Source organism: Schistocerca gregaria, chromosome 8, assembly GCF_023897955.1.
Source record: "Schistocerca gregaria isolate iqSchGreg1 chromosome 8, iqSchGreg1.2, whole genome shotgun sequence".
In the NCBI taxonomy this organism is placed as follows: domain Eukaryota; kingdom Metazoa; phylum Arthropoda; class Insecta; order Orthoptera; family Acrididae; genus Schistocerca; species Schistocerca gregaria.
In genome coordinates this window covers 439,356,890-439,381,512 of record NC_064927.1, presented here as the reverse complement: position 1 = coordinate 439,381,512, position 24,623 = coordinate 439,356,890, and the positions used below count along the sequence as shown (strand labels likewise).

Here is a 24,623-nt window from a genome sequence, read left to right as displayed (position 1 = left end):
CGCAGCATTTGTGCACCGCCGCCGCCAGTGTCAGCCAGTTTGCCGTGACATACGGAGCTCCATCGCAGTCTTTAACACTGGTAGCATGCCGTGACAGCGTGGACGTGAACCGTATGTGCAGTTGACGGACTTTGAGCGAGGGCGTATAGTGGGCATGCGGGATGCCGGGTGGACGTACCACCGAATTGCTCAACACGTGGGGCGTGAGGTCTCCACAGTACATCGATGTTGTCGCCAGTGGTCGGCGGAAGGTGCACGTGCCCGTCGACCTGGGACCGGACCGCAGCGACTCACGGATGCACGCCAAGACCGTAGGTTCCTACGCAGTGCCGTAGGGGACCGCACCGCCACTTCCCAGTAAATTAGGGACACTGTTGCTCCTGGGGTATCGGCGAGGACCATTCGCAACCGTCTCCATGAAGTTGGGCTACGGTCCCGCACACCGTTAGGCCGTCTTCCGCTCACGCCCCAACATCGTGCAGCTCGCCTCCAGTGGTGTCGCGACAGGCGTGAATGGAGGGACGAATGGAGACGTGTCGTCTTCAGCGATGAGAGTCGCTTCTGCCTTGGTGCCAATGATGGTCGTATGCGTGTTTGGCGCCGTGCAGGTGAGCGCCACAATCAGGACTGCATACGACCGAGGCACACAGGGCCAACACCCGGCATCATGGTGTGGGGAGCGATCTCCTACACTGGCCGTACACCTCTGGTGATCGTCGAGGGGACACTGAATAGTGCACGGTACATCCAAACCGTCATCGAACCCATCTTTCTACCATTCCTAGACCGGCAAGGGAACTTGCTGTTCCAACAGGACAATGCACGTCCGCATGTATCCCGTGCCATCCAACGTGCTCTAGAAGGTGTAAGTCAACTACCCTGGCCAGCAAGACCTCCGGATCTGTCCCCCATTGAGCATGTTTGGGACTGGATGAAGCGTCGTCTCACGCGGTCTGCACGTCCAGCACGAACGCTGGTCCAACTGAGGCACCAGGTGGAAATGGCATGGCAAGCCATTCCACAGGACTACATCCAGCATCTCTACGATCGTCTCCATGAAAGAACAGCAGCCTGCATTGCTGCGAAAGGTGGATATACACTGTACTAGTGCCGACATTGTGCATGCTCTGTTGCCTGTGTCTATGTGCCTGTGGTTTTGTCAGTGTGATCATGTGATGTATCTGACCCCAGGAATGTGTCAATAAAGTTTCCCCTTCCTGGGACAATGAATTCACGGTGTTCTTATTTCAATTCCCAGGAGTGTATTTGTCCAATGAATACCCGCTTATCATCTGTATTTCTTCTTGGTGTAGCATTTTTAATGGCCAGTAGTGTATTATCTGTATGGGTCACTGTATTTCGTTAGTGTTCATTACATGTAAAAAATAGCAGAAATACTCATGAATGCTGTTGTTAATAGTGACATAAAACTCATAACTTTCTTACAAGCACAATTATCTCTTTCCTCCAGGGATGAATTGCAGCCGCAAATGTGAAGTAAATAAAGCACTGATTTTAGTGTACTTCAATCAGCAGCTACCAGAAAAGATTAACCACCGTCTTGCTAATAGCTATTTTGAAACTCATTGAAGAAAGAAATATTTCGATTTCACTTGTTGATGATTTATTACAGAGATAAATTATTAATCTATGTACCATTTTGTACCTCCGTCACTTTTCATATTTGATGATCAGTTCGTGAATTATGTGCGGGAATAGTGACTCTTCCTAAGTCTCCGTAGACGCAAGAAGTACGTTGCCTGATTGTTCCAAGAACGTGTGCTCTCGGAATTCACATATAAAGGGTGATCAAAAGTTTCCGTTTGAAGCCGTTGGTACAACATATATGCAACGTATTGCGTATGGTGAATTGCAGAAATGTAGATGTAGACTTCGATTTGGATATATGAACACCGATATGTAGGCAATGTAGTGTGGCGTTCGTGTCTTTCCGAAATGCGCGCCGTAAATGCGGAAACGTGAACTAAAGCGACGTTATTACCAAATGCGCCCAAACAGGACCAACGTGCGGTTATTCTTGGGTGCCGAAGCACAAACACTGGTAGACATTCATAGGAAGGCGAAGAATGTGTAAGGGCAACACGTCTGTCGAAAAGTGCCAACTACGACAAGGGGTACTGCTGCTTCGTGATGAGGCATATCCCCATATCGCAAATGTTGTAACACGGAAGCGACGTCAACTCAAGTGAGAAATACTTTTGCACCCACCCTGTAACCCTGACCTGTCCCCATGCGATTATCACGCCTTCGGTTCCTTAAGAAAGGCCTTGAAGGGTCGACGGTTCCTGTTGGACAAGGATGTGCCGCAGGCAGTTAATGACTTCTCCACGCTGCAGGACACGGTTGCTTACGAAACAGGTATGTTCGACGTGGTACGTAGGTACGGCGATTACCTCAATGCTTAAGGCGATTTTGCCTGATTGCAACCGATTCGGACTGTAAGGCCTTCGCAGGGAAAATTTTCGATCGCCCCTTACAGTAAATGCACCTCTCTTAGTGTCCGTCACTGTAGTTGGAGGAGCATGTCTGTGACATTTCGCTTTTCCTAAATGAACATGTGACGTACTGCGGTGCTCTACTGTGGAGCATCTGTATTTTTCCTGTCAATCCTGCATGGTGAGGGTGCGAGACTGAGCAGCCATACTCAATTGTCTGCGGTAAGGGGAGTTAGCAAGCTATTGCCTTTGTGTATTGGTTATACTTTTTGAAGATTCTTGTAATAAGTATATGGCATCGGTATTTCCTACGATTCATCTTATGTTGTCGTTCCACTTGATATGACTGCCTCCGTAGCCGAATTATTACGGAAGGACACAGGTCAGATTCTCCGTACGTCCTCAGATGTTTCTTGAGGAGGGGAAATCTGGTACGGGATCCAATCAGTCCATCTGAGACCAGATGAGGAGGTGCAGAAGCACCAGAATCATTAGGATGCATCTACAGGCAATGACTGCTGTAGGGAGTGATGACATGCTAATCAAATGTCTTACGATCATAGATTGCTCCTGTTACTGCCTTGTAGGCAGCAGTCTGGCAGTCGGAAGCCTAAGGCTTCACCGGTGATTGGTTACATTTGTGTTTGTATGTCAGCTGCCAACCCTGCACCTAGCGTCGATTCTTTGTAGGTGTTCCTGCATTTCGCTATTTTATAGTACTGCACCTTCTTCATGTACTGCGTCATGCTCGAATTACCCTGTAGATCATCCGATGTTATCCACTAGCTCATTTATATAGTGAAGGGTTCTATTTAGAGTCATCAGTTTTCTGAATGGTTTAATGCGACCCGCCACGAAATTCTCTCCTGTGCCAATCTCAGAGTAGCACTTGTAGCCTACGTCCTCAATTGTTTGTCGGATGTATTCCAATCTCTATCCTCCTCTACAGTTTTTATCCTTTACAGCTCTCTCTAGCACTACGGAAGCTATTCCCTGATATCTTAACGCATGTGCTGTCATCCGGTTTCTTCTTCTTGTCACTGTTCTCCAGACGTATCTTCCTTCGACGATTCTGAGAAAACTTCTCATTCATTATCCAATCAGTTCACGTAATTCTCAAGTTTCTTCTGTGGCGCCGCATCTCAAACGCTTCGATTCTCTTCTGTTCCACTCCATTATCACATAATGCTGTGCCTCCTAAAGTTAAGGTCCATGTTCGATACCAGTAGACTTCGTTTGGACAGGAATCCCTTCTTTGCCTGCGATAGCCTGCTTTTTATGTGCTCCCTGCTTCTCCCGTCATGGATTATTTTGCTTCCAAGTTTGCAGAATTCCTTAACTTCGTCCACTTATTGATCAGCAATTATAATGTTAATTCTCGCTGTTCTCATTTCTGGTACTTCTCATTACTTTCGTCTTTCTTCGGTTTACTTTCTATCCATATTCCCTACTGATTAGATTGTTCATTCAACAGACGTTGCAATTTTTCACTTTCACTGAGGATAGCAACGTCATCAGGGTATCTTATGATTGATCAGGACATCATTGATGTCCTTTCACCACTTCTGGATCTTTCCTTTATTTCTAGCACTGTTTCTTCGATGTGTAGATTGAACAGCGAGGGTCGAAAGACTGCGTCCCTGCACAACCCCTTTTTTAAACCGAGCGCTTCGTTTTTGGTGTAGCAGTCTTTTCCCTCTTGGTAATAATGCCACTATAACCCTTCCTTGGGATACACGTAAAGCTACTTTTACTTCTAAACATTTCTCCGTTGAGAATAGCCCCTTGCTCTCTTTCCTGGTCATATGCTGCTAAATCCAGATTATCATCCCACCGGCGTGATAATCTGGATTCTGGAATGTTAGTAGTAGAGAACGGCCTGATACCCTTCCTGTCGCCAGCCCCACAAAGAGAAAATATGGAATGTGTTCTCCTAATGCCTCATATGTACCTTTTCTACAATAGATACGATTTTATCTTTATTAAAAAGAGCACTGCTCTTGGATCTGGAGGCTTTATCCAGTGAACTTGACGAAGAACGTCAACTGAATTGTCACGTGCTTCTAGAATGGTAACAGGTTGGTATAGATAGAAATGCACAAGGATTTAAAAAAAAATCCCCATTACACATATGAGTCGGTAATACGAAGTGCTCATTAATCCTCTAGGGATTTCTTGAGGTATTCAAATAAGAAATGAACTACCATTTAAAAAGAATGTTAATTTAAACAGAGACATGGTGGCTTCATGAAGAAAGACGTTAAAAAAACCCGAAATGTGGTTTTTCTAGCATTAAAGCAGAGTGAACCAAACCAACGGAAATTATGCCAAAGAGGCTCTTCCCTGAACATGGTTCTATGAAGCTTACTGCGGCGGCGTAAAATCCTCGCTTGTACAAAGTGAGCGACGGTATCAACCAGAACTTACAATTAACTGCACAAAAAACAACTTTCCACATCTGGCCAAAAAACCATTGTAAATTACGGCATGCAAAACCAAACTAAGAAGCCGAGAATTTATCTGTATAGTGAATGATGATGTTTGGTTTGTGGGGCGCTCAACCGCGCAGTCATCAGCGCCCGTACAAAGTCCCAATTTTTTGAACAGTCCAGTGTATAGCGGACGTTCGGTTACTAACGAACAGGAACCCATCTTCGAGACGAGACAGACACATGACTTACCGCGCTGAAGACTTACTTGAAAGATGCAGAAGTTCACTTAGTTGGGCAGCTGTCTTTAACGTCCGAGAACAGCGATTACGTCAGTGGCAGAACTGCCTTGAACTCTGCGACTGTGCTTAGGCAGCATTCGAAGTAAACCAGCTTGCCAAATGATGAATTACTGTTCTCACCTCAAGATAACTTTTATACCAATAACAAAAAATGGCTCTGAGCACTATGAGACTTAACATCAGAGGTCATCAGTCCCCTAGAACTTAGAACTACTTAAACCTAACTAACCTAAGGACATCACACACATCCATGCCCGAGGCAGGATTTGAACCTGCGACCGTTGGGGTCGCGCGGTTCCAGACTGTAGCGCCTAGAACCGCTCGGCCACCCCGGCCGGCACACCAATAACAGAACTTCTCTGATGCTATTAGTTGCATGAGTTCAAGAAATTCATTTCATTCACACACACGCACTGTCACAACGTCTTCTGTCTCGAAATATGGCTAGCATCCCTGTTTATGCCCTCCTGTGCGTCATCTTGAGGCACTACTGCCAGTGGCTTTTAAATTTAAAAAATCTCTAAAACTGGTGCAAACACATGGCCGGTCCCTCCATTATCCATCTCTAAACAGCATACTCGGAAGGTGTTAACAGTGATGGACTATTTTGTGGCTATCACTATCCGGAAAAATGTACATTCCCATTCCCGTACCCAGGGGGATGTCCTTTTGTATAGAGTGCGCAGAAACACGACGGTTTAGCGGATGCATCATTGCGTCAGTGTCCTAGAATTTTAGAGACCCAAACTACATCCATAGCCACGGTTACACGCCAGTGCCTATTGCGTGAGCCAGCGATCACTCCCTGTTCATCTCTCCAGCAAGAGACGCTGAAATAGCGGCCATATGTCCTCTGAATACTTTGGCATCTCGTGCATAAGTTGCTCGTGAAAACAATAAATGGCAAATAAGCAATGGGCAGTCTTTAAAACAACACATAATTTTCTGTAATACTGGACTTACTAAACGTTAAAGTGGAATGGAAGGAAGTGGGTCATGGCCCCAATCCAACGCCACGCTACACTTTTATCCGCAACCCCACATGGAAATGCTTGCTCTTGATCAGTGTAGCGTTTACTAACCACAGCATCATGAATTTACAAAACACGCCCAGCGCTGATGGTCACGAGACAACCCTTGTGACTTCCTCAGATGCAACAGGAACGACCGTTCAAATGGTTCAAATGGCTCTGAGCACTATGGGAATTAACATCTGAGTCATCAGTCCCCTAGACTTAGAACTACTTAATCCTAACTAACCTAAGGACATCACACACATCCATCCCCGAGGCAGGATTCGAACCTGCGACCGCAGCAGCAGCGCGGTTCCGAACTGAAGCGCCTAGAACCTCTCGGAACCACCGTAGTAGGTAAGGTTCAGCTCCGTAGGAAATTCCATTAAGGGACCTTATTTATTTTCAGGCGTGTTGAATAAAAATTCGTATGCACACTTTCTTACAAAAAATCTGTCAGTTGTTCTAGAAGTGGTACTGATGATGAAGTCCCATACTCCTCAACAGAGCATAGGGAACGATGCGGGAGACCCGCACCGCTGTACTAGCCACGGTCCTAGCGGAGGTGGTTTCCCATTGCCTTCCTCCGACCGTAATGAGGATGAATGATGATGATGACACCACAACACCCAGTCATCTCCGGGCAGGTGAAAATCCCTGACCCCACCCGGAATCGAACCCGTGACCCCGTGCTCGTGAAGCGAGAACGCTACCGCGTGATCATAAGCTGCGGACAGAAGTGATACTATGGGATACTTACTTCCAAAAGTACGATAATATGGTGTAGCAAGCGAAGCTTAAGGCTCAAATGAAGGTGTCTTGGTAAAGAGGAGGCAGGATGTTATCGCGGGTGATTAATGATCGACAGGTGTTGAAAAAATGCAGGTGTGTCCAAGAGACGTATGTTGGGCCCGTTGCTGTTCGTGTTGTATATTAATGATCTTGCAGACAATATTAATAGGAGCCTCAGTTTTTTGCAGATTATACATTTACCCACAACGAAGTACTGTCTGAAAAAAGTTACACAAATGTTCAGTCTCATCTTAAAAACGTTCAAATTAGTGCTTTAAATATTCAGAAATGTAAAATTGTACACTTCATAAAACGTAAAAGCGTCGTGTCCTTTGACTACAGTACCAACGAGTCACAACTGGAACCGGTTAACTCATACAAATACTGGGTGCAATAATTTGTAGGGATATGAAATGGAACAATCACATAAGCTCAGTTGCAGGTAAATCAGCTTCAGTCCGTTTATAAACATCACAAAACATTGGTGCGACCCACCCCAGAATATGGATCCAGCATATGAGTTCTCTACTACATGCGACTAACAGGACATAACGAATTGTCGCATGTTTGTTTGACGCATGGGAGACCGTCATGCTGAACAAAGTGGACAGGCACTCCCTTGAAGACAGACGCGAACAGTCACGTAAAAGCCTACTTGTAAAGTTTAAAGAACCACCTTGGTTTACGGAGTACGCATGTATACGTAGATATCAATAAGCGGCACTGTATGTGGTACAAGAGGCGCATATCCACTTACTCTACTCATGTTGCAAAGCATATGTTCGTACTAAATGAAGAATTCCCTGACATGTGGGATAGCGAGGAAAGCTGTTGTAAAACAGCCTACTGAAAATGTGCAGTGCAAGCGATGAGAAACAGAAGAGTGCTAAAATGACACAAAAAACTACATTTCCTTAAGGGAAGTATTCGTTTTCTGGATGACGGACAGTGACAAAATATTAATGAGTGCACTCCTTACCGTTTACAGTACTACTTGTAGTCGCATTTTTCCGACAACGGTTAATTTAAGGATCTTCCAAAACCTTCAAGAAGCATTCGGGAGTCTTCGGGAACAGACAGGTCAAATAGCATTTTCGGCAATGCAGAATGGAATACGGATGTTTTTCAGGGTTCTTTCTCTTATGGAGTACGGTCATGCAGTAAGTAAGCAGTCGAAAGCAGCGACGTAAGCTCAAATGGAAAAGTGTTTGACATGAAGGCAGACTTTTATAGGAAAACGGTTTGCTTCGATCAGAAGACGTAACATGTTTAAAGTAGTTTCCCTGTACTAGTTTCCCTATACTCCTTCTGACATTTAAAGTTACCATTCGGATCTTGTGCTACTTCTACTCACCATACTAGCTGTTTCCTTCAGAGCAACCAATGGAGGCACAGATCACAGACTTCCCATCCTCACCGCAGAAGCACGTGTTACAGTTTTGTTTGAATGTTGTTCCCGGCTTACACGAAACATCTGAAAAAGAGCATTAACGGCTAGAAGATAGGTGGAGAGAATCCACTGTAAACTTGGATTAGTAAGAAACGAAGTCTGGCTACTTTAAGAGAAAAAGAGACAGAGATTACCGTCGAAAAAATAAGAGAGCCAATACTGTCTTAAGTTTCATAGAGCATTCAAAGATTTTAGCAAGACCGGACAACGTGCGTCATAACTTCCATGTTATTTCAATCATTTACCTGCATAGGAACTAGATTAATGAAGGTGATTTGCAAAGACTGCGTTTGACATCTCCTCTCACTTACCCTAATATATTTAATGACTTTTTATCAGTTAACCATGACTCATGGAAGTGAGTCGACGGTTGTCGCCCCCCCCCCCCCCCCCGCCCCCCGTCAAACAACGAATATAAGCAGTGGAGATGTGGTTTCTAAGAACAGTAGCTGGATACACATTATATGACAGTAGGAGAAATACTGAATCAGGTAGGAACAGGGAATGAAAAGCTTAAATGAACAGATTAAGGAATACAGAAACAACTAGAAAGACTATATAAAAAAAAAAACAGAAGACGACAGAATACTAAAATCAATGATGAATTAATACACAGTGAGAAGAAGATTTTTAGGAAGATGGAGGAAAAGGTGGAAAGATCAGCACAGTTAACCAATGTGGCAGATACATAGTACGTGCAAAAAGAAGAAAAAGGGTGAGATCTCATCATACATTCTTTCAAACTCTACATCTTCTGCCTACCGAGTTGGCATAAATACTTATATTATTGTGATGAACCTTGGATACCTGTCTCTCTTGGCTAAAAGAATTCATTTAGTACGCTACTCGCAGTGTCAGTTCAAAATAGTCCGTTAGAACATACCCACAGTTATTTTTGTTTAGAGCTAATAGGTTCGTATTTCAGTTTTTTATTACCCACGCAGCTCTAGACAGCCAACAGACTACCACTATCGTGTGTCAAAATTGGAGTGGCGTCCATTTGTTCACCTGTCATGATTTATGGTTCAAATGGCTCTGAGCTCTGTGGGACTTAACTTCTGAGGTCATGAGGCCCTTAAACCTAAGTAACCTAACGACATCATACACATCCAAGCCCGAGGGAGGATTCGAACCTGCGACAGTAGCTGTCACACGGTTCCAAACTGTAGCGTCTAGAACCGCTCGGCCACCCCGGCAGGCCGTCATGATTTATGTGAACATTTTATGTAGGTCGTTTTTGCCTGTATTATTTCCGCCCTTCATCGTATCGGTAACGGCATTACGCCATAAATTTTGACGAGACTTTGGTAAGTCAGGAGAACTCGATTTGACCTGGCAGTAAATAAAAAGAATTTAATATTTCATTTGAATAAAGGTAAGAATTTCGCTGAAGGAAAAGGGATTGAAAAAGGCTTCTAACCTCCCCCGATGTTATTCAGTCTGTACATTAAGCAAGCTGAGAAGGAAACCGGGGACAAATTCGAAAACAAAATTAAAGTTCAGGGAGAAGAAAATCAACTTTTCGTTTTGCCGATGTCGCAATTCTACCAGCGACGATAAAGAATTCGAAGAGCAGTTGAACGAATAAAGTTTAGAAAAGGGGTTATACTATGAATATCAACAAAAGTAATACAAGAAGGTAACGGAAAGTAGTTGAATTAAATCTGGTGATACTAGGGAGATATACTAGAAATGAGACACTGAAAGTAGTAGCTCGTAGGTAGCAGCTCGTAGTTTCGCAGGAAAACAACTGACGATAGCCGAAACAAAGTGGATACAAAAAACAGACCGGCAATAGCAAGAAGAGCCTTACAAAAAGACAAAATTTTTGTCATCGAATATAAACTTAAGTTCAAAAAATGGTTCAAATGGCCCTGAGCACTATGGGACTTAACATCTGAGGTCATCATTTCCCTAGAACTTAGAACTACTGAAACCTAACTAACCTAAGGACACCACACTCATCCATGCCTGTAGCAGGATTCGAACCTGCGACCGTAGCAGTTGTGCGGTTCCGGACTGTAGCGCCTAGAACCGCTTGGCCACAGAGGCCAGCTGAAACGTAATTATTAGAAGTCTTTTGTGAAGATATTTGTCTTGAGTATAGCTGAAGATTAGAAGGGTAGGCGTACATCGGATGACTTATGAAGTAAGGAACTGAAACGGGGGGAAAACGTATATGCGTCACAACTTCCCTAAAGGAAGGGATCGGTTGGTACGACTCATCATGGAACATAAAAGGGAGTGAAGATCACAAAAAAACAACAACATAGTAACAATAAATAGTGAGTGCGCTATCGAACAGGACAATTGAATAATACTACATGGTGAGCAGTATTACACGTTCATTGAAAAGTGTTCAGTTTCTCTCACTAGGTGACTACATTGCCACCATGCATACACTGTATTATTTGTAGCTGACGTACCCCTGCGGCGACGGTCGGGACACTCCATCGCTGTACAGGACGCCGACAAACCGTCGATTTCGCAGATACACTCGTTGCAGTCCATCAGGAAGGTCGAGTTGGGGTCGCAGAACTGATCCTCACGTTTTATCCGGAGCACCTTCTCCGCACCTGCACATAATTGGTTCATTGAAGTTACAGAGTGCTTCAAGATTGTCCGACATCTCATAAGGCAAAAAGTACCCTCCTCCATTCAATACTTTCCTCGAACAGTCTTTCCTTATGAGATTTATGTATACTTCTAGAAGCTTCGAATCGTGCCGTTCAGTTCTATCGTATTCTATTACGAAATAAGTTCTTGTTGTAAAAAGTGTGACAGATTCACAAATCGCTTTATTTGACACGCAGTTGACGAAATTTAATCCACTTGGCCACATGATTAACACCATTACTCTTCATTATGAAGTGAAAATTTTCTGAAGCTTACAGAAGGTTACAGAAATTCTCTTTTCCCTTACGTAATTTTCCCTCTCTCTTTTTCTTTTTCTTTTTTACACTGCAATCTCAAATTGTGGAATATGCTAAAAAATGGGAAAAACACGTTAGTTGCTCACTGCGTGTAATTTCTTCACAAATAGCACAGGAATTACTGAGTTCATTTAAGCTATGACTCCATATGTGATTCGTCAGACTAGAACACATTTATTCCTGATAGTGATGAATATTAATTCTTTTGCTAGGCTTCGCAATTACTATCATCGCACCAAAGGTTGAAAATAACGCTACAGTTGTAAGGTTCTTTTATTCAACAAAGGACTGGTTTCGGTCTGTTGTACTCCTATCTTCAGGTGTCCTAACTTGGTGCTGTGACCCCGACGCCTGCGGTGGACGTATACAAGACGCGGTGTACTACCAACGAACGCAGAGCACGCCGCGTCTTTTACAAGTCCACCGCGGCGCTCGGGGTCACACCACCTAAGTTACGACACCTGAAGATGGGCATATAAGAGCCCCTGTACAATTCCTACTAAAACCCTTTCTATTTACATATTCTCTTTATTAGAGATAGACAAATCATTTCGTATGACAGCATTTGTGTATACACTTTGTTCAAACTATTTTCTATAATCAAATTTTATACTTATGTTGAGTCCATATGACTCAACAACGTAGTAAAATTTTAAGAAAGCCGAGTAGCGGCATATGTAATTATGTAATAGTCGTATTTAAACTGTTTTAGCATGTAATTATCTGAACTGTTTCTTATTTAAATTGTTTTGTTAATTAAATTGCATTGTGTATTATTGAGAAAGAGCGGGAAACCGCGCATAGATAGATTTTGAGAAAGAGCGGGAAACAGCGCGCAGTAATACATCTGTAATGGTAGCAGGGATTGTCTGCACCAAAAACCATTGTTGGCGGCGAGACCGCACTTTTGTAGCATTGAGCGTTGGAAGCGAGCAGTTGCGAGTAAGATGTGAGACGAGGCAGTCGTAGCTAGCGAGACATGAGAGGAGGTCGCTGTAAGCGAGGTATGAATTAACACTTTGAAAGAAGCGGTGTGCTCGCCAGCCACTCGCTATATGTAGCGCAATGCTAGTTTTTAAGAATTTTTGTAAAGAACTATGCCCCTTGTAATTGTTTGTCAAGATCGTTCTCAGAATATAGTTATGTAATTTTGATGGAAAATTAGGTATGTAGCGCAACGCTACTTTTTAAGAATTTTTGTAAAGAACTATGCCCCTTGTAATTGTTTGTCAAGATCGTTCTCAGAATATAGTTAACTTCTACCAGATTAAATGCATTAAGAATTTTCTATCCCAAAATCATTCACGTAAATGCTTTACGGAATTTATTGTTATCTTAAAAGAAAAGTCTAAACTGAGCTTCAGCTTTTATCAAATCTAAATTAACTTCAACTTAAAGAATTCCAGTCACAAAGTATTATGAAACTCCACCAGCAGCTTATAATTATGTTAAAGAGAAGTAAGTATATTCATTCCACAGTTTGCTGTAGCAGTCAGATGGCGATCCAGTATAAATAATTAAAGGTAAGAATCAGTCTTAATAATTTCAGGTAACGACTGAGGGCCACGGCGACAACACATTTTATGTTTCGTCGTAATAATCAGCAGGTAGTCTTGACAGAGCAGCAGTTAAAAGATTTTAAGAGACGCAGCGTTCAGTCAGCAAGCAAACGTTCATCCAATATTAGACGGGAAGGTTTCAAAGGACTGGTTTCGGTCTGTTGTACTCCTATCTTCAGGTGTCCTAACTTGGTGCTGTGACCCCGACGCCTGCGGTGGACGTATACAAGACGCGGTGTACTACCAACGAACGCAGAGCACGCCGCGTCTTTTACAAGTCCACCGCGGCGCTCGGGGTCACACCACCTAAGTTACGACACCTGAAGATGGGCATATAAGAGCCCGAAACCGGTTGTGTGTTCAATAGAAGATCCTTACAACTGCAGCGGTGTTTTCAACATGTGGTATAATGCTCAGTTGCGGTTATTCCTCCGACAGGATTGTTTGTTACTATCATTGGTTCGGGAAAGTGTTCTCTCACTATAGTTTTAACACTTCCGTCCAATGAGAAACAGGGACATAATTTATTTACGAGTTTATTTCTGCACGATCTTGTACACTTTTGCGCACCCACAGACAGTGACCTACATTTAAAAAAATAAAATTATAATTTTTCGTGAAATTTTCTCTTTATGTCTTTTACGTTACGTTATGATTGTACTTGATTTTATAAACATTACACGCAACTCTGTGCTGTTTTCTCTAATCGTGTCCGCTTCTAGTATTCAGAAAACCAGTTTATGCGAAAGAACATTATCCTTCCAATGAGGATTGTCTATGATCAGTGTAGGCACGGGCGTAGCATGTATTTCAGTTGTATTGTCAATTCAATTGCCACATCGTGTCGAGATCACTGGACCAATAACACAAGTGCCCGTGACCTGAGATCAGGTGATACACGTCTCGTTGAAAGAAGAATTTTTAAGTTTGTTGTTTCGTTGACAATTTGCAGTCACATACTCCATTAAATTTCTGGGGTCTAGTGAAGCAGGGGATACAACCCGTCGGCTTTGACCAACGACGTAATATATTACTCATAGATAATAATGTCTTCACTTTCAGCCATAGATAATAAAACAGTTCTGTGTTCCGGATAAGCGCTATCATTGTACATTAAAATAACAGAATTTGATTTTTAAGAGAGATCGCTACATATTGCTCAAAATATTCTTGGTGTGAATTTATTTAAATAATTGGTTGTTTGCAATTAATTCGGTACTTAATTTCATTCTTAGTGATATTGAGGTAATTTGAATTATTACTTTCTTATTTTAGGACAATTTTTTGTATCTCATTTTCGTTTGTAGGTATGGATTTATCTGTTCCGATGAACCTGGATATTGTGAGAGAGGCTATGGGTGTAGACATGTTGGCCACGATTTGTTTTTTACAATTTTGTGGTCTCGTTGCCGAGTATGTTCGATGTCGTGAGTGCGGCGAACATATGCGTTTCATAATTGTATCTCGTCGCCGTACACACGACTTATTCGTATGGCGCTGCAGAAAAGGTCAGTTGTGGCGGTCCATTAGACGAGGGACGTGGTTCGAAAAATCTAAGCTCGCCTTGAGAGGCACTATGAAAATCACGTACTGTTGGTGTTTGAGATATCCTGCGGAGCTGTGTGTCCATGAATGTCGTGTGAGTAAGCGTACAGTTCTGGGTTGGTACTCTTTTTGTAGGGAAGTTTGTGGGGAATACATGAAATATAGGGGGCCCCGGGGGGGGGGGGGGGGATGTTATGGTCGACATTGACGAGTCGCATTTTGGCAAAACGAAGTACAACAGGGGGAAACTCCGGTGGGATTATGGCTTTGGGGGGTTGTAGTTTCAGGTCAAGAGTGTGACGATGTAGCGTTTAAAGTAGTACCCAATCGAAGGAAGGAAGCTTTAGTCAGCTTGATTAAAGATCACGTTGCAGAGGGTTCCATTCTAATTTCAGATGGTTTCTCTTCATATAGGGATTTAGGGGAAAGGGGTTATCAGCATCTCGTAGTTAATCACAATATTGAGTTCAGATCATTATCCACAGGGGCTTGCACAAATAGCGTAGAGGTTTATTGGTCAGCTGTGAAATCTCTTTTAGGAAAGGAGAAACGCCGGATTTCCACAATTCAAAGTCACTTAGACGAATATTCATGGAGGTGTAGTATTCCCCAAACATATTGCCCGTTTAAATGTTTTGTTAAACGTGTTGGGCAAATGTACCGTCCGAAACATGTTAGCTAATTTCACGTTAGTATGGGGGGTGAATGAGTGTGTGTGTGTTTTCGTAATGTTTTGTTTGTTATGTAAGTTGGTATGTCATTTTTTTGTCGATGTCTTTATAGTTCTTTTAAGAATTTCCCGTGTGTTAAGTTCAGTTTTCCATTTTTTTCTTTTACTGCATTTGACTATTTTGACGTACTTCATTGTTGTGTTACACTATTACGTATGTTTTTGTGTACTCCAGTACGTAACAGAAATTGTGCAGCTGTCGTTCTTCTTTTGTTTCGCAGCACTAGTATCAGTACGATTTTTTCGAATCTGTACGAGCACTATTACAGCCGAAACGCCCGACGCAACTGAAATTTGTATCCCGTCCTTCAGTTGCACTTTACACTGATACTACCTATTCGAAAAGAACGACATATGTAAGATTGATTAGATGGACCTATATATTCAACTGCCTTGATATATGTCAACTATATTTTTCGTCTTTCGTATTCCTTTGTTTCTGAACAGTCTTATCAGCTCTTTCATCTGTGTAATAAATGCTGTCTGGCCAATTCTGACGTCATTGGTCAAATCCGACGGGTTGTATCCCCTGCTTCACTAGATCCAATTTCTGACATGCAGCTACAGAAATTCCACGTTTTCTTTTGCTATTTCGACTGAGTATCGTTCAACAGTCTTCAGAGTGAGACGAAAGATTGACATTCCAGCACTCGCTCTGTCCTTTTCAAGTCCCGGACCTCGCCACTGCGCATGCGGTCACTGATTCACAAGGCGCCAGAGACGTTCATCGCCGGCAAAGAGGTGCAACATGCGCATTAATTAGATCTGTGGCTGCGCGGTCGATTTACGCTAGGATATCGATGTGTAGCTGTGAGCTGCACTGTGGAGACGTCTCTGTAAGCTTACTACCAAGTGCCGGATTCCATGCTTTATTCAAGCTGAAGTCGCTATCTCTATTTATTAAATTTGTCAGCAACAGAATTTCACTTGCCTCTTTCACTCTGAGACCTTCAAAGATGAGGTCGAGGCTAAAATTTCGACGTCTTAGTTTACTATATGGAACCCAGTGAACGAAAACGTCCAAATTTTAGCCTCGACTTCATCTTTCTGGAACTCACCAGTGAAAGAAGCAATTGAAATTCGGTTGGAGACGAAGCTAATTAATGGAGACAGCGGCTTCAGCTTGAATGAATCATGGAATCCGGCACATTTGTAATAAACGTACAAAGAAATAGGCACAATACAGCTACCAGTGACATATCGATAGCCCAGCGTGGATCGACCGCGCAGCCACAGATCTAATTAATGCATATGCTGTACCTCTTTGCCTCCGATGAACGTCTGTAGCGCCTTGTGTACCTATGGCTGCGTGCGCAGCGGCGCGTGCCGCTACTTGAAAAGTACGGAGAGACTGCTGGAATATCAGTCTCTAGGCTCAATCTGAAGATGGCTGAACGATTCACAGCCGAAATATCAGAAAAGGAAACGAAATTTTTGCTGCTGCACACCCGAAATATGGTACAGCAGTGTTTGCGTCGCGAAAACATGAATACGCACGAAGCTCACATAGTTTCTAATCGATACAGTAAACGTTGGAAATACAGTGTTATATCCAGAGAACTCCGCGTTCCTTGTTGTTGTTGTTGTCTTCAGTCCTGAGACTGGTTTGATGCAGCTCTCCATGCTACTCTATCCTGTGCAAGCTGCTTCATCTCCCAGTACCTACTGCAACCTACATCCTTCTGAATCTGCTTAGTGTACTCATCTCTTGGTCTCCCTCTACGATTTTTACCCTCCACGCTGCCCTCCAATGCTAAATTTGTGATCCCTTGATGCCTCAAAACATGTCCGACCAACCGATCCCTTCTTCTAGTCAAGTTGTGCCACAAACTTCTCTTCTCCCCAATCCTATTCAATACCTCCTCATTAGTTACGTGCTCTATCTACCTTATCTTCAGTATTCTTCTGTAGCACCACATTTCGAAAGCTTCTATTCTCTTCTTGTCCAAACTATTTATCGTCCATGTTTCACTTCCATACATCGCTACACTCCAAACAAATACTTTCAGAAACGACTTCCTGATACTTAAATCTATATTCGATGTTAACAAATTTCTCTTCTTCAGAAACGCTTTCCTTGCCATTGCCAGTCTACATTTTATATCCTCTCTACTTCGACCATCATCAGTTATTTTACTTCCTAAATAGCAAAACTCCTTTACTACTTTAAGTGTCTCATTTCCTAATCTAATTCCCTCAGCATCACCCGATTTAATTCGACTACATTCCATTATCCTCGTTTTGCTTTTGTTAATGTTCATCTTATATCCTCCTTTCAAGACACTGTCCATTCCGTTCAACTGCTCTTCCAAGTCCTTTGCCGTCTCTGACAGAATTACAATGTCATCGGCGAACCTCAAAGTTTTTATTTCGTCTCCATGAATTTTAATACCTACTCCAAATTTTTCTTTTGTTTCCTTTACTGCTTGCTCAATATACAGACTGAATAACATCGGGGAGAGGCTACAACCCTGTCTCACTCCTTTCCCAACCACTGCTTCCCTTTCATGCCCCTCGACTCTTATGACTGCCATCTGGTTTCTGTACAAATTATAAATAGCCTTTCGCTCCCTGTATTTTACCCCTGCCACCTTTAGAATTTGAAAGAGTGTATTCCAGTCAACATTGTCAAAAGCTTTCTCTAAGTCTACAAATGCTAGAAACGTAGGTTTGCCTTTTCTTAATCTTTCTTCTAAGATAAGTCGTAAGGTCAGTATTGCCTCACGTGTTCCAACATTTCGACGGAATCCAAACTGATCCTCCCCGAGGTCTGCATCTACCAGTTTTTCCATTCGTCTGTAAAGAATTCGCATTAGTATTTTGCAGCTGTGACTTATTATACTGATAGTTCGGTAATTTTCACATCTGTCAGCACCTGCTTTCTTTGGGATTGGAATTATTATATTCTTCTTGAAGTCTGAGGGTATTTCGCCTGTCTCATACATCTTGCTCACCAGCTGGTAGAGTTTTGTCAGGACTGGTTGTCCCAAGGCCGTCAGTAGTTCTAATGGAATGTTGTCTACTCCGGGGGCCTTGTTTCGACTCAGGTCTTTCAGTGCTCTGTCAAACTCTTCACGCAGTATCGTATCTCCCATTTCGTCTTCATCTACATCCTCTTCCATTTCCATAATATTGTCCTCAAGTACATCATCCTTGTATAAACCTTCTATATACTCCTTCCACCTTTCTGCCTTCCCTTCTTTGCTTAGAACTGGGCTGCCATCTGAGCTCTTGATATTCATACACGTGGTTCTCTTCTCTCCAAAGGTCTCTTTAATTTTCCTGTAGGCAGTATCTATCTTACCCCTAGTGAGATAAGCTTCTACATCCTTACATTTGTCCTCTAGCCATCCCTGTTTAGCCATTTCGCACTTCCTGTCGATCTCATTTTTGAGACGATTGTATTCCTTTTTGCCTGCTTCATTTACTGCATTTTTATATTTTCTCCTTTCATCAATTAATTTCAATATTTCTTCTGTTACCCAAGGATTTCTAGCAGCCCTCGTCTTTGTACCTACTTTATCCTCTGCTGCCTTCACTACTACATCCCTCAGAGCTACCCATTCTTCTTCTACTGTATTTCTTTCCCCTATTCCTGTCAATTGTTCCCTTATGCTCTCCCTGAAACTCTGTACAACCTCTGGTTCTTTCAGTTTATCCAGGTCCCATCTCCTTAATTTCCCACATTTTTGCAGTTTCTTCAGTTTTAATCTACAGGTCATAACCAATAGATTGTGGTCAGAGTCCACATCTGCCCCTGGGAATGTCTTACAACTTAAAACCTGGTTCCTAAATCTCTGTCTTACCATTATATAATCTATCTGATACCTTTTAGTATCTGCAGGGTTCTTCCACGTATACAACCTTCTTTCATGATTCTTAAACCAAGTGTTAGCTATGATTAAGTTGTGCTCTGTGCAAAATTCTACTAGGCGGCTTCCTCTTTCATTTCTTAGGCCCAATCCATATTCACCTACTATGTTTCCTTCTCTCCCTTTTCCTACACTCGAATTCCAGTCACCCATTACTATTAAATTTTCGTCTCCCTTCACTATCTGAATAATTTCTTTTATTTCATCGTACATTTCTTCAATTTCTTCGTCATCTGCAGAGCTAGTTGGCATATAAACTTGTACTACTGTAGTAGGTGTGGGCTTCGTATCTATCTTGGCCACAATAATGCGTTCACTATGCTGTTTGTAGTAGCTTACCCACATTCCTATTTTCCTATTCATTATTAAACCTACTCCTGCATTACCCCTATTTGATTTTGTGTTTATAACCCTGTAGTCACCTGACCAGAAGTCTTGTTCTTCCTGCCACCGAACTTCACTAATTCCCACTATATCTAACTTTAACCTATCCATTTCCCTTTTTAAATTTTCTAACCTACCTGCCCGATTAAGGGATCTGACATTCCACGCTCCGATCCGTAGAACGCCAGTTTTCTTTCTCCTGATAACGACATCCTCCTGAGTAGTCCCCGCCCGGAGATCCGAATGGGGGACTATTTTACCTCCGGAATATTTTACCCAAGAGGATGCCATCATCATTTAATCATACAGTAAAGCTGCATGTCCTCGGGAAAAATTACGGCTGTAGTTTCCCCTTGCTTTCAGCCGTTCGCAGTACCAGCACAGCAAGGCCGTTTTGGTTAATGTTGCAAGGCCAGATCAGTCAATCATCCTCCAGACTGTTGCCCCTGCAACTACTGAAAAGGCTGCTGCCCCTTTTCAGGAACCACACGTTTGTCTGGCCTCTCAACAGATACCCCTCCGTTGTGGTTGCACCAACGGTACGGCCATCTGTATCGCTGAGGCACGCAAGCCTCCCCACCAACGGCAAGGTCCATGGTTCATGGGGGGGCCGCGTTCCTTATTGTTTCGTTTATAGCAATAGTGTTGTGTATCATTAATGGGGACATACCACATGGAGACCCCATAAACGATTCTCACAGGATTCTCAACAGTAGTAACAGGTTATTCTTAGTTATTCGCTGACTGGATATTAAGCTTTGGATCAGAGATAGATATCGTTAGGAAAACGAATATGGTCACCGGCTATGATGACCCTTGCGTGCATGCGAGAAGAGCGAGGAACTTCCAGCTCATTTTGTAAGATCGCCGATTGTCGTTATAGTAACAGACTGCATAAACAGTATGCTTGGGAGGAATGGTATACGGACTACGTTTTTTTCAGTTAACACAAGATAAAAGACTCCTTCCGACGTAGAATAGACGTGCGGGACGGTTTCCACACTGCAGGAGTCTATGAAGGTACGTGTTATTATGGAAAATGATATATATAGGGGAAATTGGAAGGTAAATAAAAGAGCGTTACCACGCAATTAAGACAAAATTTAAAATCAGCTGCAATGGAACACCAAGAAGAATGAAGTCAGGTTATGGCTTTTAAGGACATACGCTTACTAGCAAGGAAAAGTAAAAATTCTTGAAGGAAAGTCGGTGAAGTTTGTAACATACAAGGTGACGATTATTGAACTGTATCAAATAAAACCCTCATGGCTTCTGAACGGTTTGCGTTAGTAAGTTCAAACTGAACGGTTAGCCGCGGGGCATGATGGGAATTAGCAAGCTAAGCGCACGCGCCTTGTTGTTTCTGGCAATTTCCAAGCGAAAATGTCACACTGCTGCTCTCATCTTGTACTTTCCCTCTTTGGGGAAGTGTGAGGTGGGAGTCTGTAGCCTTTCGGTTTTTACTCCCCTGTGAATGTGTGTGTGTGATTTTTCTTTAATTTTTCTGGTGTCTGTGATATTGTGATGATTGTTCTGTTTGTGTCTGGTACTTGCCTGAGGTAGGCGAGATGATTGGTGTTTTGTGGGAAGGAACAGGATTAGGGATTGGGTGTTGGGATTTCCTCTTCGACTTAATCGTCGAAGATCGTTATAGGGCGCTTATGTTTATCGCGGGACATGTCGTACCGACCTAGGGTATGTCACAGTACAGCGAGCCTGCGCATATAGCTCTTGTGAAGGCCTACTATGCGACCAATAACAACCCAAGTGCGTCTCAAAGCAAGTTTGCGACCGAGTTCAAGCAGAAGAGAACCGGTCCATGTCTGCTAACAATCAAGAATTTGATTCGCAAGTTTGAGAGAACGGGTAGCGTTCGTAATGACGGTGCTGGCAATGTCAGTCGTCCAAAAAGGATGTAGACGCCTGAAAACATCGAGAAGACACGCTCTGTGTTTCAAACCAGCCTCAGGCAATCGCTCAGACGAACTGCACAACAGGTGGGAATCGTTTGGAAGACACTGCGACAAATTGTTGTTGAAGATTTGCATCTCTTCCCGTACAAAATTCAAACCCATCCGCCATTAAGTCCCAGAGTCATGGAACAGCGGCTGTGTTTCGCCATCACTATTGTCCACAGAATTGACTAACAGGACTTTGATGTGGATACGGTTTGATTTAACGATGAAGAGCACTTTCATTTGGATGGGTTCGTCAGTAAGCAAAACTGGAGCATTTGGGGGGACTGAGAATCCGCATTTCACGATCTAGAAGTCTGTTCACCCTCAACGGGTGACTGTGTGGTGAGAAATGTCGAATCACAGAATAATCGGTGCGATGTTCCATGATGGCACAGTGATTTTCGGACAGTGCGTGAAGGCTTAGCAAGATGATTCATCTCTATTATGCAAAGTAACCCTAATTTCGACAAGATGTGTTTGTTCATGCAAGATGGCGCTCGACCGCATCGAAAGAGGAGAGTGTTTGATATCATAGAAGAGCATTTTGGTGCCTGCATTCTGGCTCTGGGGTGCCCAGAGGCCTCTGACATGGGCCTCGAATGGTCTCCATATTATCCTCATCTGATCATATGCAACTCATTTTTGTGGTGCTACATTAAAGACAAGGTGTACAGCAATAACTGAAAAACCATTGTTGAGCTGAAAACAGCCATTAAGGAGGTCATCGACAGCATCGATGTTCCGACACTTCAGCGTTCATGCAGTATTTCGCTATTCGTCTGTGCCAATTCATCGCCAACTAGAGCAGGCATATCGAAAATTTTATAAGATAAATCCGAATATCAGTAGCGAGGGTTATATGTTCAATAAAGTGTGTGCATGCCTTTGTCTGTAACTAATTTAAGTTTTTTTTTTTCATGTAGGTCAATAATTGTCACCCTATGTTAAAGACTGAGTGGAGCTTCAATAGAGATGACGGCTACAGGCTTTCGTTTTGGTCTTTCGTGCATGTTCAGCTATCCAGGGACACCAGTGAAATCGTGAAGAAGATTCTGCCAAAGAAATCGTAGAGCTGATCAAGGAAGGAGGATGAAGAGGATTAAAACGCGGCCTAATGAGGCTCAAGAGTTTACCATCAATAATTACATTGCTGTTCTTTCAGCTTTTTAAAATTAGATTGTTCCATGAAAAAAGGTAGTTAATTTATTTGCTGTATGTATTGAAGAGTTAAATATCTTACAGAAAAATAATCTCTATTTTAATTCATAGCGTTGCCGAGACGCCGCCTGGAATACATAGACTCACTTGAAGTGTTCGGCGTATCTCCATTAAAGTGACAGAAGTCATGGATTACCTCTGAATTCCGTGTCGGACCTCCTTTTGCCTGACGTCCAGAAACTCGACGTGCCTTGGGCCCATAAAGTCTCTGGGAGCCCCCGCACAAATACTGAGCCATGTTGCCACTACAGTAATCCATTACTGAGAAAGTGTTGACAGTGCAGGATATTTTGCACGAACTCACTTCCTGCTTATGTGCCTTAAATGTTCGATGGGATTCATGTCGGACCGTGTGGGAGGCCAAATCATTCGGTCGAACTGACCTTGAAAGGAATAACAAACAATTGCGGCCTGGTGACATGTATGGGAACGTGAAGACCATGAATGGCTGCAAATGGTCTCAAAATAGCCGAGCATAACCATTTCCAGTCGATGATTGGTTCTTTTGAACCAGACGACCCAGTACATTCCATGTAAACACAGCCCACACCAGTATGGATCCACCAACAGCTTGCACATTGCCTTGTTAACAACTTGAGCCCATGGCTTCGTGGGGTGTGCGCCACACGTGAACTCTAGCATCAGCTCTTACCAATTGAAATCGGGACTCGGCTGACCGGGTCATGGTCTTCCAGCTGTCTGACGTCCAACCGATACGGTCATGAGCCCAGGAGAGGCGCTGCAGACGATGTCGTGCTGTTAGCAGAGGCACTCGACTCAGTCGTCTGCAGCCATAGCCCACAAATGCCAAATTTCGCCACCCTGTCCTAACTGATACATTGATTTCTGCGGTATTTCACGCACTGTCATTGACAACTCTACGCAAACGCCGCTACTCTCGGTCGCTAAGTGAAGGCAGTCGGCCACTGCTTTGTCTGTGGCGAGAGTTAATGCCTGAAATGTTGTATTCTCGGCACGCTCTGGACGCTGGGGATCTCGGAATACCGAATTTCCTAACAGAATGTCCAATGCAGTTAGCTCCAACTATCACTCCGCGTTCAAAAAATGTTCAAATGTGTGTGAAATCTTATGGGACATAACTGCTAAGGTCATCAGTGCCTAAGCTTACATACTGCTTGACCTAAATTATCATAAGGACAAAAACACACACTTATGCCCGAGGGAGGACTCGAGCCTCCGCCGGAACCAGCCGCACAGTCCATGACTGCAGCGCCTTAGACCGCGTTCAAAGTCTATTAATTATCTTCGCGCGCCCACAATCACGTCGGAAACATTTTCACGTGAATCACCTAAGTAGAAATGATAGCTCCATCAATGCACTGCCCTTTTATATGTACCTTCTGTACTATCGCTATCTGTGTATGTGCATATCGTTATACTATGGCTTTTGTAGCCTCACTGTATATTATGTGTTTAACACTGTCATGCGACCATGAGCGTTTTGAAAATAACGAATATTTCAATATGGATAACTGTACACTGCTACAAACAGAATCTATTAACAATCTTTCCTCCCCCTCCTCCTACAATCCACCATTATTCTCCCACCATAACCACCAACACAACCACCACCAGGACCACCACTAACACAAACATGTTCTTTCGCTTTTAGCACACTACAATACAACCAATTATAAAATGTATCGCTGGTTTTTAAACTCAGAACTGTATTGTTTGCACGATCCTTAGTCTCACAGAGTAAAATACAACGAAATGGAGTATTTTGAACAGACCTGCCTATTGTTCTGTGAGTGAAGAGTATATTGTGGTGGACTCACCTTCGTCGGCTCCTACAGCGCTACCGGTCACCAAGGCGATGAACAAGAGCGCGGCCCACGCAGATAATACCGCCTTCATGGCTGGAGGTCACCCCTGCAACTGACAGCAGTTTCCGCCGCCGTTGCTGACGGCACAGATGACCAACACTGATACCTTGTGCTGTGCCCTCTGCCACACAAGGC

At 43.2% G+C, this 24,623-nt stretch overlaps 1 protein-coding gene across 3 annotated transcripts in view; it reads right to left on the bottom strand.

Annotated features, from left to right (window-relative positions):
- Positions 1-24,598, bottom strand: part of LOC126284765 (serine protease inhibitor I/II-like) — a 28,063-nt gene extending 3,465 nt beyond the window's left edge. For 2 of the 3 annotated variants that reach the window (XR_007551550.1, XR_007551551.1), the window contains exons 1-3: positions 24,441-24,598; positions 10,869-11,018; positions 8,347-8,466 (exon numbers count right to left, since the gene is read on the bottom strand). Coding sequence is in view for 1 of the 3 variants with exons in the window: in XM_049983924.1 (XP_049839881.1) it covers positions 8,351-8,466; positions 10,869-11,018; positions 24,441-24,519 (345 nt within the window). In the remaining 2 variants the exon portion in view is untranslated. The remainder of the gene's footprint in view (positions 1-8,346; positions 8,467-10,868; positions 11,019-24,440) is intronic. The other variant, XM_049983924.1, reaches the window with a different exon arrangement.
- Between the last annotated feature and the right edge of the window lie 25 nt (positions 24,599-24,623).